Raw genomic sequence first — 14,700 nt, 5'->3', positions numbered from 1 at the left:
ATCAGGTTATTGCGCAGTGTGTCGAGTGATTGGCACCATTGCACTGCGCATGTGCACAAAGTATTTTTGAATCTGATTGAGAAAATTAACAGGATTTGAGCGTTTACATGGTCATTTGTTTCCTCTCGATTGAAAAAGGAATGATTAAAAAAGGAATAAACCACCCCTTCCAATCCGATCAAAATTTAATTTAGATTGAGCTCAATCAGATCAATAAAGGTGTTTACATGAAGGCTTTTCAGTCCTATTAAGCCGTCAATCAGATTACTATCAGATTATTTGGTTGCATGTAAACATAGCCATTGTTATATGTTTTTGTAGGGTAATAAGTCCTGTGCTATTAGTCACAATTGTGCTTTTCTGTAACATATTTTGTTGTTTTATGTATTGATATCTCATAAGGGTTTTTTACGTGCTAATTTTTGCCTATTGTTAGGAACCAATTGTGCACCCATTTTAACTGTAAATTGGTCATAAAATTAGCATCAAGCCAGCATTATGTGGTTTTGGACTTTCAGGAATCAACTCTGTCATGCGCAGACAGGCCATCAGGAAGTTTGTGGATTTTCCTGTAAGTCATTCCATTTTCCTATACGTGGGCTGAATTATTTTTCATTCTTATTGCATTGCCATCTCTCTAATGTATGCTCTCTTACAGATGACACTCACATACACACACACAGCATGGCAATACCAATCAGAGACCTTATTTCTAATTCATTGATCAATTACATGTGTTTGCCAAAGTATGTAAACTAGACAATGCTGGAGAAAGGTGGTGTGAAGAATGCATGCAAAATTAAGAAAAGCCTTGTTGTCATATTCCAAGTCTGCTGCTGGTGATTGTGATGATGCCAGCAACAGCACAGAGAAAGCAGAGGCTTGGCCTTGCTAGTTGTTTAAGAAATTATCAATATTTATTTAATTTTTACACTATATGAGCAAATGTTTGTGGACACCTAACCAACACAAACATTTTGGGCCTTCCCCAAACTGCTGGAAGCGCACAATTGTATAAGATGTCCTTGTATGCTTTAAAATTAAAATTTCCCTTCACTAGAACTATAACGGGCCCAAACATGTTCTAGCATGACAATGCCCCTGGGCACAAAGTGAGGTCCATGCCAAGACTGGTATGGGAGAACTCAAGTGGAGTTCTGAATTTTTGTTAGTGCTGGTATTCTTGGTTTTCTGGCACCAGTGCTACATGGCAAAATCTAATTTTGCTTACCAATCAATCAAGACAATAAAATTAAAGTATTTTTTAGATAATATTGGATATAGTATTGGTATAAAAAAAACTAGCAGAATGAGTTTGTTTTACCTTTATTGTGTATGTGATTTATTATTTATGTGAAAGCAGTCAAGGTGAATCATGGAAATAACCTTTGCAGCTGGGATGTAAACAACCACAAATTCATTAATCAGACTGAATAAATAATGAACAAATAAGAATATATATGAACAATAGGCAGACTATATGGGCTTTATTTGTTTTGTTTGTTAATTTTTTTTAATTTAGACTAGGTTTGTGCATCGGGATCCCGCTGGACAACAAAAAACACAGTCCCATGAGTGCAAGGTTTTTACTTTGATGTGGAGCTTCGCATAACTGTTCAATGTTGTCAGGTTTCATCAAATTACCCAAACTAACTACAAATCAAAAAATTAACAAAAAGACCAACCCAGAATGTTCAGGCACAGAAAAATACAAGTTTTACTTGTTTTTCTTAGTCTTTTCTTGGGTACTAGTTAACAGTGGTGCACATTTCTAATTTGAAGTATCTGCAATACACAGATATTATACATAGAACCTGGCAACCCTGCTCACTGAAAAACTATTGTTTTTAGCCTGACCATATAAAATTTAGTCGTTTATGTTTTGGGGTTTTTTTCTATTTATTTGCCATTGCCATTTTTGTGACACAAATGTAGCCCTATATTGCAACACTAGTTGATGTACTTTCATTTGTTATTTTGGATAAATGTACGGTCTTGAAATCTATCCCTTGTCCATTGTCAGTCAAACATTTTCAAGGGCATTTTCTGTATTAAAAATCCTGACAGCTAAATTTCTAATCTTTACCTCCAGTATATAACTCCCTTAAAGAGGCAGCGTGAGACCAGGCTGATAGAAGCGGGCTGGTGTCGTGACTCTGCTTTTGTTCTCTCTCTCTCTCTCTCTCTCTCTCTCTCTATATATATATATATATATATATATATATATATATCTTGCTCGCGCTCTCTCTCCTCTGCTCTCTTTGTGATATTATAGCTGCTGTATGGGCAATCCACTGAAAAACATCTGCAAATGTTGGACCTTTGATAACACAACATCAAAAATCCTGCAGAATAGCCTGGTTTTAGGAAATTGTGATAGGAAAGTCCTTCAGGCTAAAGAACTTTAATGTGTAGTGTAGGCCTAAACAGGCACATAGGTAAGGCTAGCCCACTGGAATTTACAGTAAAATGCATTAAACCTGTTGTCAAAACATAGTGCAGACTTAATTTAGCCTGTACGGATTTTCTCTCTCTCTCTCTCTCTCTCTCTCTCTCTCTCTCTATATATATATATATATATATATATATGAGAGAGAGATGTGTGTGTGTGTGTGTGTGTGTGTGTATTTATATATATATATATATATATATATATATATATATATATACACACATATACACACACACACATACACACACACACACACAAAGAGCGTGTATTTAATTGAAGCCACTGTGTACAGGCAGAATGAAGCAGTGAAGGAGCTCTTAAAAGAGACTGCAGAATTGTAAACCCAGTCTTAATGTATTCAGGAGGCACCATTCAGTCTCTGCTGCCTTTCTGTAAGATTGTTGACTCGGATAAACGACATTGCCAGGGTTGTGTACATGATACGAAAAGCAACAGCTAAATGTAACAGACCTTTCCTTAGAGTTTTATCACAATATAACTGTAATATGAACACACAGATCTGAGGCTTACCCAGGGAAAAAAAAGCCCCAAACAATAACCGTTCCCGATGTCAGTAAAGTCCGAGGTTCCCCATCACTCCGGGAGAACGGCACGTTTCCCCATCAATTCAAAGAGCGGTTCAACGAAGGGAAAATATCCCATTTAGGTAGGTCTCAGTGTTGTTTAATCCGAAACAGAGGCGCAGACTGTGTGCTTTTAAAATCTTCGCAGTGCGCATAGGATCCTTCTCCTGGATCTGTCGGAAAACTTAAAGGAACCTATGGTAATGTCAGCGGAAAGGCAGCATGAAATATCAATTAACTGTAGATTGTCTCAGATGCGCAGTGCAAAGCCATCCCTGTTGCTCATATGACCTTCAGCATTCAGTAAGTACAGATATGTAGGAATATTTCCAAACTATCCCGTATTGGCGCATCTGAGATCTGTCTCTAAGCCCGCAGTCATATGGACACTCTCCTCTCCTCCGAATGTCCCGATGGTCCTCTAACCGGAGCAGTGTCGCCGATCAACAAGCGACCGGGTGCCAGAAACCCGCACTAATATCCATATCACGTATGAAAGGAAGTAGGATATACAAAAACGAATACGAGATCTAATATGTCGTCGTTTGTCATAAAGTCCGGTGCGGCGCTTGCGGTAGATGAAAGTTGAGGATGCGCCAACTCCATCCTTTCCCTGTGAATGAGCAGTGTGCTGGCAGTGCAGGCTGAACTAAAAGCTGTCTGCACTGCCCCCTAACGGAAAGAGAGGAAAAGACAGGTGATCAGGGGAAGAGTAGAAACGCCCTGTGATTCTTAACAATCCAGACCAAATCCTAAAAAAGATGCATAGAAGTCAAATGCAAAAATATATGAGCATTCAAAAGACTTTTGTAAACTAAGCTGGGAGGGACTATAGGGAATAAACTGTTTTTATTTCTGTAACGCTGTATTGGACTGTTAGTTCACGGGCGTCACTTCTGTGAAAGGAATGTCGATAAAGGCTTCAAGCACAGAAGAATAGGCAAGTTTAACTCCTCCTTGTATACTCTCGTTGTCAAACACTTGTGTGACAACCATGACTGCTTAATTAATAGAAAAAGTACAAATAAGGAAAGATAAGATTTCTGTAGCTGCTCTTGGACTGGACAATTCACAAACACTAGCTATGGAAGGAATGTTGATGTGACAGGATATGTGTATGTAATAATTTGCCCCAATATTAATTAAATTTACAGCATTTAACAAATGCCCTCATCCAGAGCAATTTACAGATTATTATTATTATTATTATTATTATTATTATTATTATTATTATTATTGTTATTGTTATTATTATCCCTGATACCTCAGAATATAATTGATTGGTAAAATCTATTGTTTCATTGTCAAGCTATTGATAGATATTAGATTTTAGCTATTCCATTAAAAAAACAGCACTAACCACCACCTTAGCTAACTTGAAGTAGTTTGTTAAAGGTTAGCCAGTCAATCCTTTTTAAATGTCCTCCAACAAAATGAGCAGAACTTATTGTAGGTGTCAAAGCTAGAGGAAAATAAGAAGAGCCACAGTTCTTGGTTTAAAAAGATATATATATATATTTTTAAATACTTGTGTTGAGGGTAAATATTGACTGCAGTTTACAAGTATATTTTCAGTTGTTATATTACATTAGCATGTCAGCTAGCTATCAAATGTTGGCTTAGTCATTGTTTCAATGCTCTAAAACACTTTCCTAACAATGGTTAAATCAATATGCAAATTATATTAATCAAGTGTAGTATTTTACATGTTAATTAATAATGCTTTGTTTACTATTTGAGCTAGAGTTTGATGTGAAAGTGTACATTCAGGTAATCCCTCAGTGTGCATGCTCCAGTATGGGTGGGTGAGAGGTGGACCTACTGTGTGACCAACAGTATCTACTGCATATGGTCTGGCTCCAGTTTTGACCTACTGTGCAAACTCACACATCCTCATTTTGTGAATCATTTTTTCTTTGATAAAGGAGCAGATATAGAGGGCTTGCAGGCATAGAGTGTTGTGGTGAATTTGGATGTTTGGATGCTGTCGCCCAGGGCCAGGGCTATAGAGTTCTGGGCCCCCTGAAAAAAATAATGATGTGGGCCCCCACTGCCCTCCACCCATACCATTTATAGTATAAGATATGAGCATGGAGGCCCACATCTACGGTGCCATGTAACCTAATAGGGATTTCTTACAAAATAACAAAACAGACGACATAAAGAAAAACTAATAAAATAATAACAAAAGACAGGAAATTAATAAAATAATTCAATAAAAACAAAATTTAAAAAGTACCAGCAATATAAAAAAAAGTCTTTCCAGTCAGTCTGGTGTCTTACAGCTGAAGTAAACATTCAGAAATTGAAAAGAATGCAGTCAAGTGAAAAAAATAAAACCACTTAAATTACTCAAAATAATATTATTGTCTTCATTTTTGCTGAGGATAATATGCTACTGCATAATATATTATTAAATAAAGCTACTAAATTTATCCATTCAAGAGAAGTGAGATGTATTCGTGTATTCTTGACAATATTGTTATCTTAAAACATATCACATCAGCAGCCGACATGTCTCTAATCCTTGTGACATGGTTATCTATTTTTTCCCACATTATACAAACCAACTCTATTTACATAATAGCGCAAAAGATGGGGACTTTGAATGCATAATCGTTCAATCAGTGAGCACCAGTACAGCAATGAGAAAATGATGTGACAATAACGGCAGGGGGCAGCTCTTATTAGGTGTCCTATTCCCGCGAATAGTAAATGGGGCAGAGAAATGATCAGGGCACGGCATCCCATCACATTGACATTCCTACAGTGCACTAACCTGTCTTGTTAAAGAAGATCTTGAAAGACTGGGATCCAGCAGTTCTCCTGGCCTCCCTCTCCTTCTTGTCATTACGTTTCTGGTACCCAGATGTATGTTTTTTCCCTGACATTTTTAATCACTCAGTCTCCAGTTCTCAGAGCAGCCTCAACTCTGATTGGTGATGTTCACTAGCTGTGGTGGGACTTTTAGGGTTTTATAGGGTGCCTCTGCTGTTTGTCACTGACTGAGCTGAAATAATTAATAACCATCAAACCAGGGAGGGGAGAGGAGAGGAGATATGTGAAAACTTCTTTCACAAAATGGCATGTTTCTGCGGTTTTCATTAAACTCTCAGGTATACAAGCTGAAGCAGTTATTTATAAATAGGCCCCTAATTTTGTGTGTATATATATATATATATATATATATATATATATATATATATATATATATATCACAAAAGTAAGTACACCCCTCACATTTTTGTAAATATTTGATTATATCTTTTCATGTGACAACACTGAAGAAATGACACTTTGCTACAATGTAAAGTAGTGAGTGTACAGCCTGTGTAACAGTGTAAATTTGCTGTCCCCTCAAAATAACTCAACACACAGCCATTAATGTCTAAACCGCTGGCAACAAAAGTGAGTACACCCCTAAGTGAAAATGTCCAAATTAGGCCCAAAGTGTCAATATTTTGTGTGGCCACCATTATTTTCCAGCACTGCCTTAACCCTCTTGGGTATGGAGTTCACCAGAGCTTCACAGGGTGCCACTGGAGTCCTCTTCCACTCCTCCATGACGACATCACAGAGCTGGTGGATGTTAGAGATCTTGTGCTCCTCCACCTTCCGTTTGAGGATGCCCCACAGATACTCAATAGGGTTTAGGTCTGGAGACATGCTTGGCCAGTCCATCACCTTCACCCTCAGCTTCTTTAGCAAGTCAGTGGTCGTCTTGGAGGTGTGTTTGTGGTCCTTATCATGCTGGAATACTGCCCTCATGCTCTGCTTCAGTATGTCACAGTGCATGTTGGTTCCCTCAATGAACTGTAGCTCCCCAGTGCCGGCAGCACTCATACAGCCCCAGACCATGACACTCCCACCACCATGCTTGACTGTAGGCAAGACACACTTGTCTTTGTACTCCTCACCTGGTTGCCACCACACACGCTTGACACCATCTGAACCAAATAAGTTTATCTTGGTCTCATCAGACCACAGGACATGGTTCCAGTAATCCATGTCCTTAGTCTGCTTGTCTTCAGCAAACTGTTTGTTGGCTTTCTTGTGCATCATCTTTAGAAGAGGCTTCCTTCTGGGATGACAGCCATGCAGACCAATTTGATGCAGTGTGCGGCGTATGGTCTGAGCACTGACAGGCTGACCCCCCACCACTTCAACCTCTGCAGCAATGCTGACATCATTCATATGTCTATTTCCCAAAGACAACCTCTGGATATAATGCTGAGTACATGCACTCAACTTCTTTGGTCGACCATGACGAGGCCTGTTCTGAGTGAAACCTGTCCTGTTAAACCGCTGTATGGTCTTGGCCACCGTGCTGCAGCTCAGTGTCAGGGTCTTGGCAATCTTCTTATAGCCTAGGCCATCTTTATGTAGAGCAACAATAATTTTTTTCAGATCCTCAGAGTTCTTTTCATGAGGTGCCATGTTGAACTTACAGTGACCAGTATGACACATTTAACACACCTGCTCCCCATTCACACCTGAGACCTTGTAACACTAACAAGTCACAAGACACTGGGGAGGGAAAATGGCTAACTGAGCCCAATTTGGACATTTACACTTAGGGGTATAGTCACTTGTGAGTGTGTGCGCGCGAGTGTGATCATCACTTTCAAACACTTTTGAAGTGGGGGTGGGTGTAATGTGGATGATGTACATAAAGCCTCAGAGATGACTATTAAAAACTTTTCAGGTTTTAACTTCTCGCTCCCTTTCTCCCTCCCACGCTCCCTTTCTCCCTCTCTCTCTCTCTCTCTCTCTCTCTCTCTCTCTCTCCCTCTCTCTATCGCTCTCTCTTTCAGGTTACTTGGTCACTGGGAGGAAGCAGCTAAAGATTTGGCCACAGCCTGCAAACTGGACTATGATGAAGATGCCAGTGCCATGCTGAAGGAGGTTCAACCTAAAGTGCGTACAGACACACACACACACTTCAATATGTCCCACTTTTTGTCTGTCTGCATTTGGTATCTCACTGATTAAGTGTCCCGTGTGCGTGTGTGTGTTCCTTCACAGGCCAACAAGATCCAGGAGCACCAGTGTAAATACGAGTCTAAACGAGAGGAGAGTGAGATCAGAGAACGGCAGGAGCGAGTGAAAAACGCGAGGGAGGAGCATGAGAAAGCACAGAGGGTGAGAAAGAGTGGTGTAGTGCCTTTACACTGGATCTGATAGCGTACTGTTAACACAAGTGTGTGTGTGTGTGTGTGTGTGTGTGTGTGTGTAGGAGCAGGAATCCAGGCAGGAGGAGGAGCACAAGGAGGCTTCCCAGGATTCCCAGGTGTGTGTATGATAATAATAAACACAGAGGTGTGTGTGCGTGTGTGATGTGATGCAGCACGAATAAGAAGCTGTTTGGGTGTTATTGTGCTGTGGTGTGTATGTTCCGTGCTCCTGTAGGTGCAGGAGGTTTTCCAGGCAGAGCTCTGTTCGGCATGCCCAGCCTGCAGGAGCTCTTTAACGACCCCAGGTTGCTCATGGCCAATGAAGGTGTGGAACCAATCCCCAAGCAGTTCAAAATGCCGTTATAGTGCAGTCAAATCAACCTTGTGCTTCATCTGTAGCTACTTAAAATGCTAGTTAAATCAAGTACATTACATTACATTACATTTATTCACTTAGCAGACGCTTTTATCCAAAGCGACTTACAAATGAGAAAGATACAAGCAAAGCGATATATCAAGCAGAGAATAATACAAGTAGTGCAACCATACAAGACCCATTAATTGAATTCCAGAAAAAGCAAAGTGCAGAGTAGAGGTGTAAATGCAATTTTTTAAAATTTATTTATTTTTTTTTTATTATGAGTTGGTTAGGTGTTCATGGAAGAGGTGGGTCTTTAGCTGTTTTTTGAAGATGGTGAGAGATTCTGCGGTCCGGATTGAGATTGGAAGTTCATTCCACCACTGAAGAACAGTTAGTGTGAAGGTTCTGGAAAGGGACCTTGCGCCACGCTGCGTTGGAACTGCTAAACGTCGGTCGCTAATCGATCGCAGATTGCGAGAGGGAACGTAGGCCTTCAGGACAGAGTTGAGGTAGGAGGGTGCTGTTCCTGACAAGGTCTTGTAGGTGAGCATCAAGGCCTTGAACTTGATGCAGGCAGCTACAGGAAGCCAGTGGAGGGAGATGAAGAGGGGTGTGACATGGGTTCTCTTGGGCTGGTTGAAGATGAGGCGCGCTGCAGCATTCTGAATCATCTCAAAAAGTGTTTTTATGCCGTTAAAGGAGAAAATCCTTTAATGACGTGCATATTAGTCTTCATAAAAAATATCTTACCTTCAGAGTTGCCCAGGTTCTGATTTGCACCTCGTTTTCAATGTAGTTAACAGGTTCCTACGTTACCCACAATGCCTGTGGAAATCGAAGCATGTGGATCTCTCAAACGATTGTTGAGGTATTTTATAATCGATGCAATCACTATAATCGGTTGTGTGTGTGTGTGTGTGTGTGTCTGTGTGTAGGACCCTGAAGTGATGGCAGCCTTCAAGGAAGTGGCTCAGAATCCAGCCAACATCTCCAAATACCAGGGCAACCCGAAGATCATGGCTCTCATCAACAAACTGAGCTCCAAGTTCAGCAACCCGCAGGCCTAGGTGGCCAAACGACACGTGTTTAGTGATGAGGTCAATGCTCTGAAATAGTGCTCACTGCCCCTCTCTCTCTGTCTCTCTCTCGGTCTCTCTTGCTTAAATGATGTATTTCTTCCTCTGCACTAACACGGGTGGTGACTGGATGGAGGTGAGATAAACATGTAGTAAATGCTTTTTAACTCACACACTAGATAGATTTCAGGACTATTTAAGAGCATTGGAACACCACCATGAAGGAGTTAGGCATAGGGAACAGCTAATCAGTGTAAATCATTAATCGTGGATTGTACTTCCATACTGATAGTGAAACAGAAGATGAACCAAGGGGCAAGTTAAGCTATTCTTTATTTATCAACAGCGCAGTGGGATATTTTACTATACTGTTGAATTACTTTTCATTTATCCTTTCGGAAAAATGGTAGTCATTCATTGTAGCGAAGTTATGTTAGCTTTTTGTGAGCTAGCTAGCTAACATTAGCTAACGACGTTATATGTTGAACACCTGGACGAAGTCATGGCTTGGCTAGCTACATACTTACTAGCTAGCTTTACTGGTAGTCATCAGGGACATGCTGAGTCTGTAGATTCCATGCACGGAAATGTCAAGATATCACACTACCTTAAAAGTACCTTGAAAGCCACGGTTCCCAGGCTGTTTATGGAGTTCAATAGCCCAAATTCATTAAGGTTGGCTACTAACTATGGCAGTGATTGACGTATTCTCCTACACATAGTTAAATGTAGCCTAACATTATTATAAAATTGTAAATTATTAATAATAAGTCTAAAAAACAGCCTATCTAATTGAACAAGGAAAATAAACATAAAATATAGCTGCAAGCAGCAATTATCGGGGTTCAAGCCGTTTAGGACCCTCATAGATGTTAAAATATATTACTTAATATTGTGCAATCCTATAAGGAATGACAAGAAACATGTTTAGTCCAGGTCTCCCCTTTATAATACCATTTTCAGGTTTCGCACACATTTTGTTGTTGATCTAGATACTTGAAATATATGGTGGGTATGAAAAATGCTTACTTCGGGTCTCCCCTTTATAACACCATTTCCCGATCTCACTGTAATCGTAATGTGATAATATAATTGTAAACCCTGATACCTCACATGAACAAATGAAGCGATAAACCTTGACAAAATGTGATTGGTAATGTTATTATAATGAGTTTATGGCAGCAGAGGACCACTCTTTGGCTCATTCTGCTCAATAATAGTTATTTTCAGAGGTTATTCTTTTGAAATCATATATGAAGATGTAAGTATTCCTTGATGAGTTATAGGCTTTTGGGTACACTTGCTCAAGCCCACATTTTAAGGCCTTTAAGCACATATGTAAAAAGGTATTATGTATTCTTTAACTAGCCTGTAGCCACCTAGGCCAGAGATGGAAAAGACAATTTACAGCCAATACAGGCAATTTAGCAAGGTATTTTTTTTAAAAAAAAGCTTTTTAACAGCTATAACACCACCCATTTTCCAATCTCCATAAAAGTTTGCATGCATCTTTCCAATTATATGTTGCACATCCTCACATAGTTTCGTGAAGTTTTGACTCTGCGTACTTTGCTACTACCTTCCCTCAAAGTTTCAGCTCTCTAGTACTTACGGTTTGGTCTGCACAGTCAGTTTTAGGTCAGAATTATAATAAAATAAAAAAAGAATAATAAAAATCCTTACAATTACAATTAATTGTAATTAAGCAGTCACTCATAGCAGTTAAAACAGATTGAGTTCAACTGAATGTTTGAAACCTTTGAGGTGCATCATGCACTACTATACGGGGCAAAAGCTTGTTCCATTGAAGTCAAGGGGGTGTCACAGTTCGGTTTCTACAGTATATGGAATACATTGCATTCATGACTGTTTTACTAGGCAGGCAACGAGGAAGTGCTGAGGTCAGCCAGGCATCTTGTGTCCTTGTTGAGCAATTTTCAAGGAGGTTCAGCTGGGCCTAGCCAGGACAGCAACAGGTAGTATTTTGTATGTATTTTGTATGTTGTACATTTGTGCACAAACATTTACAGATAATTTTTTGTAAATACTTTTGTGGTTAGTTTCTCTCTTCATAATTAATTTACAGACAACGCAGTCAAGGAAGACACACAGCAAGGACATCTGTTCAGGCAGAAATGACCAGGTTTAGCACTTTGTATTGTATTATGACCTAATAGTTTACCGGTATGTAGGTAGGCAATGTCTTTTTGATAATTAGAAGAAATCCTTTTCTTCTAGATCCTTCCCATGATTGTTTGTAAATCGCAAAGGAAAAAGCCTTTTTAGGTGGTGTTCCACCTTCTCCCAACCCAGAGTGAGAGGTCTCCATATGACCAAGAGCAGCTGCTTCACGCTCAAGCAGGATTGGGATGCTGAACAGGACATTTGGATGAAAATATGACTCATGAGGAGGTAAGCAATTTTTGTTCTCGGTCATATGTTGTTTGACTAATTGAATATGTTCAGGTGAGTGTCTAGTAGCTTGGTTAATTTAATTATTTCATAATTGTGGTCTCATTTTCCCTGTAAAAGATATGTGATGTGCTCTCTGAATTATACCCTAAGTTGAAGGACGTCACTGGCGGTTGGCTGTTTTACAGAACAGGAGGTAAGATTTGGAGGCAGGTATAGTATTGGTTATCGCTTCATTAACTTGTGTAGGTGTAATGTAGATGTGTAGGTATGTGTATAGCCTATAATGGTTTTGCATCTATATGTTTTGTTTTCACTTAAAGGTGGTTAGGGACATAGAAAACTTCTTGTGGTGACCCCTGCAGACTGTGGCTATACAGGAAGGATATTAAAATTGTCAAGACAAAAGAAAATACTGTTATATATGTAGCTCCACCCCAGGAGGAGCTTGTGTTGTGGTGAAAATGCATAAAAGAGAGGACACAAGGGTATGGAGATAAGAAAAATTTTTATTGTGAAAAAGAGGGGCTGGTAGGAGAGTAGGAGGGAGAAGGCACAACAGTAAGGGGAAAAAGGCTGGTAGTAAGGGATGCGCCCAGGGGAAGAGGTAGGGCTCAACAATGTGTCAGAAAAGGAGGGACTGGTAGGCCTGTAGGGAACGGAAGAAGCAGAATCGCCGTCAGAGTGGGACATGTTGTCATCAACCCCTGAGTAGCCAGTAGAGCAAGTGGAAGTCGTATAAGAAACAAAATCCGTTTGGGTTGAAGCGTCAACACCAGTAGTGGCCGGACTAAGCCAATATCTCAGGGGAGGAGGAAAGGTGGAAGTGTCAGATGAAGAGCGCAGCACGTCAACCAAAAGGGCGAGATCTGCAAATAAGTGAGACAGCTGATATCTAGTGTTGAGATCAAAACCCTCCAGTCCCTCTAGAGCAGAGAACAGGAAACCATATCCGTGCCCGTGAGCTGCAGAGAAAAACATATAGGAATAAATAGCAAGATAAACATATGGCGAGGCACATGAGCATACACGCACACCCAATTCAAGTGAAAACCGTTCAGTACTGGTGGAAAAAGTAAGGTAATACAGATTGGCACCTAGTGATATAAAACAAAGAACTTACCCATGTTCAGGTTTCAGTTGGCCGCCGTGATCCTTGTAGTTCAACAATCAGAGACCAAATGATATAAGGAAGGGGAAGCGAGTTTTAATAGTGTAGGAAAAGGGGAAGTGATTTTTAAAAAAACCACACTAGGCCAAGGCGATCTTAATGGTATCGGAAAAAAGTGAAAATAGGAACATAAGGGTTGTTGGAAAGAGCATAAGTGTAAACATAAGCGTTGTTGGAAAAGAGGATAAATGCAAACATAATGGTTGCTGGAATTGAACCAAATATGAACATAATGGGAATGGGAAGTAAAAATAGCAGTACATAATGGTATTGGAAAAATAAACCAAGGGGGTGGAGGCTCATAGCAGAAACTGTATAAAAGGAGAGCCCCACTTCAGTATTGTCAGATCACCTTTGGGATATCTCAAACTGTTTGGATCTCATGTGTTGGAACAAATAAATTGGACCTTCTCTTTTTCTCATTCACTGGTTCCACGTGGTACTTTTCGTTGCTAAAAGCCTTGACTGATTGACTGTAAGTACATTATTATTCATTAAAAATGATAAAATACATATGATGGTAAAATAAACGTGGACAGGAATTTGTACCACATTTTGGCGACCCAGATGGGACTGAGCTAAGACCCGAGTGTCCGGAATCCGGGTTGCGGGACTTGATCCCAAGGGGCAGCAGAAAAGGCCATTTAGGAGAAGGCATAGCAGCCGCCTGTTTGAACAAAAGCCCTGCTTTAGATACTCTGCTGTCACTGGGGTCGGGCCCCAGGAGGCCGGAGAAAGGACTAAGTTGGTCTCCAAAAGAGCCCTGAGTAACTGGAATCAAAAACAAAGCACGGAAGATGAAGTGAGTGAGAAAGGGTGAAAGAATAAGTGTTTTTGTTTTGGGGAAACTGTGAAAAAAGTGAGATAAGGCTAAAAGGTAATGATTAAAACTGTGTGAGTGTGAAGAGTATGAGTAAAAGTCCTGCGATACCGCTGAATTAGGAGATTCAGGTCTGCTTAGGCAGGTGGTGAGGCCTCACAACCCCAGATACCGGCCACAAGAGAAGGTGGTGACTGCTTGGTGGGGACCCCTGATACCGCTGGAGTGAGTCCAGGTCTGCTTAGAGGGGTATAAAATCCTGGGCCCAGGTCTGGGTATTGCACAGGGGAAATGACCTGTTAAGAGTGGCATACCCGGTGAGTGTGTGATGTTACATTTGAAGTTAGGGAAATAGGGAAAGTGGGATAAGGGGTGCAAGGAACAGTGTGTAAAACAAATGTATATGTGTTCAAATGTGTAAAATGTGTGCTGTAAGCTTATAGGAAAAGCAACCCTGGGCTGAGGAGACAAGAGGAGGGGGGAAAACGAAGGGTCAAAAAGGTGGAACGGAAACGGACAAAGTAAAGGTAGGAAGAGCATTTGGTTGTATTGTATGGCTGCAGCAATGGAGGGGGGGAAGACAGCGTTAGAAATTGTGATAGGAAAGCACCTGGCAGATGACAAAGACATCAAGCACTACTGTAAAAAAT

General features: G+C 40.3%; 2 protein-coding genes across 3 annotated transcripts in view; one reads left to right on the top strand and one right to left on the bottom strand.

Annotated features, from left to right (window-relative positions):
- Positions 1 to 3,955, bottom strand: part of il1rapl1b (interleukin 1 receptor accessory protein-like 1b) — a 331,363-nt gene extending 327,408 nt beyond the window's left edge. For both annotated transcript variants that reach the window (XM_053616484.1, XM_053616485.1), the window contains exon 1: positions 2,984 to 3,955. The gene's annotated coding sequence lies outside the window, so the exon portion shown is untranslated. The remainder of the gene's footprint in view (positions 1 to 2,983) is intronic.
- A 1,171-nt stretch (positions 3,956 to 5,126) lies between these two features.
- Positions 5,127 to 10,220, top strand: LOC128602578 (hsc70-interacting protein-like). The gene is made up of 5 exons (XM_053616464.1): positions 5,127 to 5,152; positions 7,851 to 7,953; positions 8,062 to 8,178; positions 8,273 to 8,326; positions 9,507 to 10,220. The coding sequence occupies exons 1-5, from the start codon at positions 5,127 to 5,129 to the stop codon at positions 9,636 to 9,638; spliced, it is 432 nt and encodes a 143-aa protein (XP_053472439.1). The 3' UTR covers positions 9,639 to 10,220.
- The last annotated feature ends 4,480 nt before the right edge of the window (positions 10,221 to 14,700 follow it).

The sequence above is a fragment of the Ictalurus furcatus genome, chromosome 27 (genome assembly GCF_023375685.1).
Source record: "Ictalurus furcatus strain D&B chromosome 27, Billie_1.0, whole genome shotgun sequence".
In the NCBI taxonomy this organism is placed as follows: domain Eukaryota; kingdom Metazoa; phylum Chordata; class Actinopteri; order Siluriformes; family Ictaluridae; genus Ictalurus; species Ictalurus furcatus.
The sequence above is the reverse complement of the archived record's forward strand: the minus strand, read 5'-3'. Positions and strand labels throughout refer to the sequence as shown.

Excerpts from the sequence above, each read along its gene's own strand:
- LOC128602578 (XM_053616464.1), top strand. The coding sequence starts at position 5,127 with ATGGAGGCCCACATCTACGGTGCCAT. Across the intron at positions 8,179-8,272 it reads AGCATGAGAAAGCACAGAGG|GAGCAGGAATCCAGGCAGGA; the intron begins GTGAGAAAGAGT and ends GTGTGTGTGTAG. Across the intron at positions 8,327-9,506 it reads AGGCTTCCCAGGATTCCCAG|GACCCTGAAGTGATGGCAGC; the intron begins GTGTGTGTATGA and ends GTCTGTGTGTAG.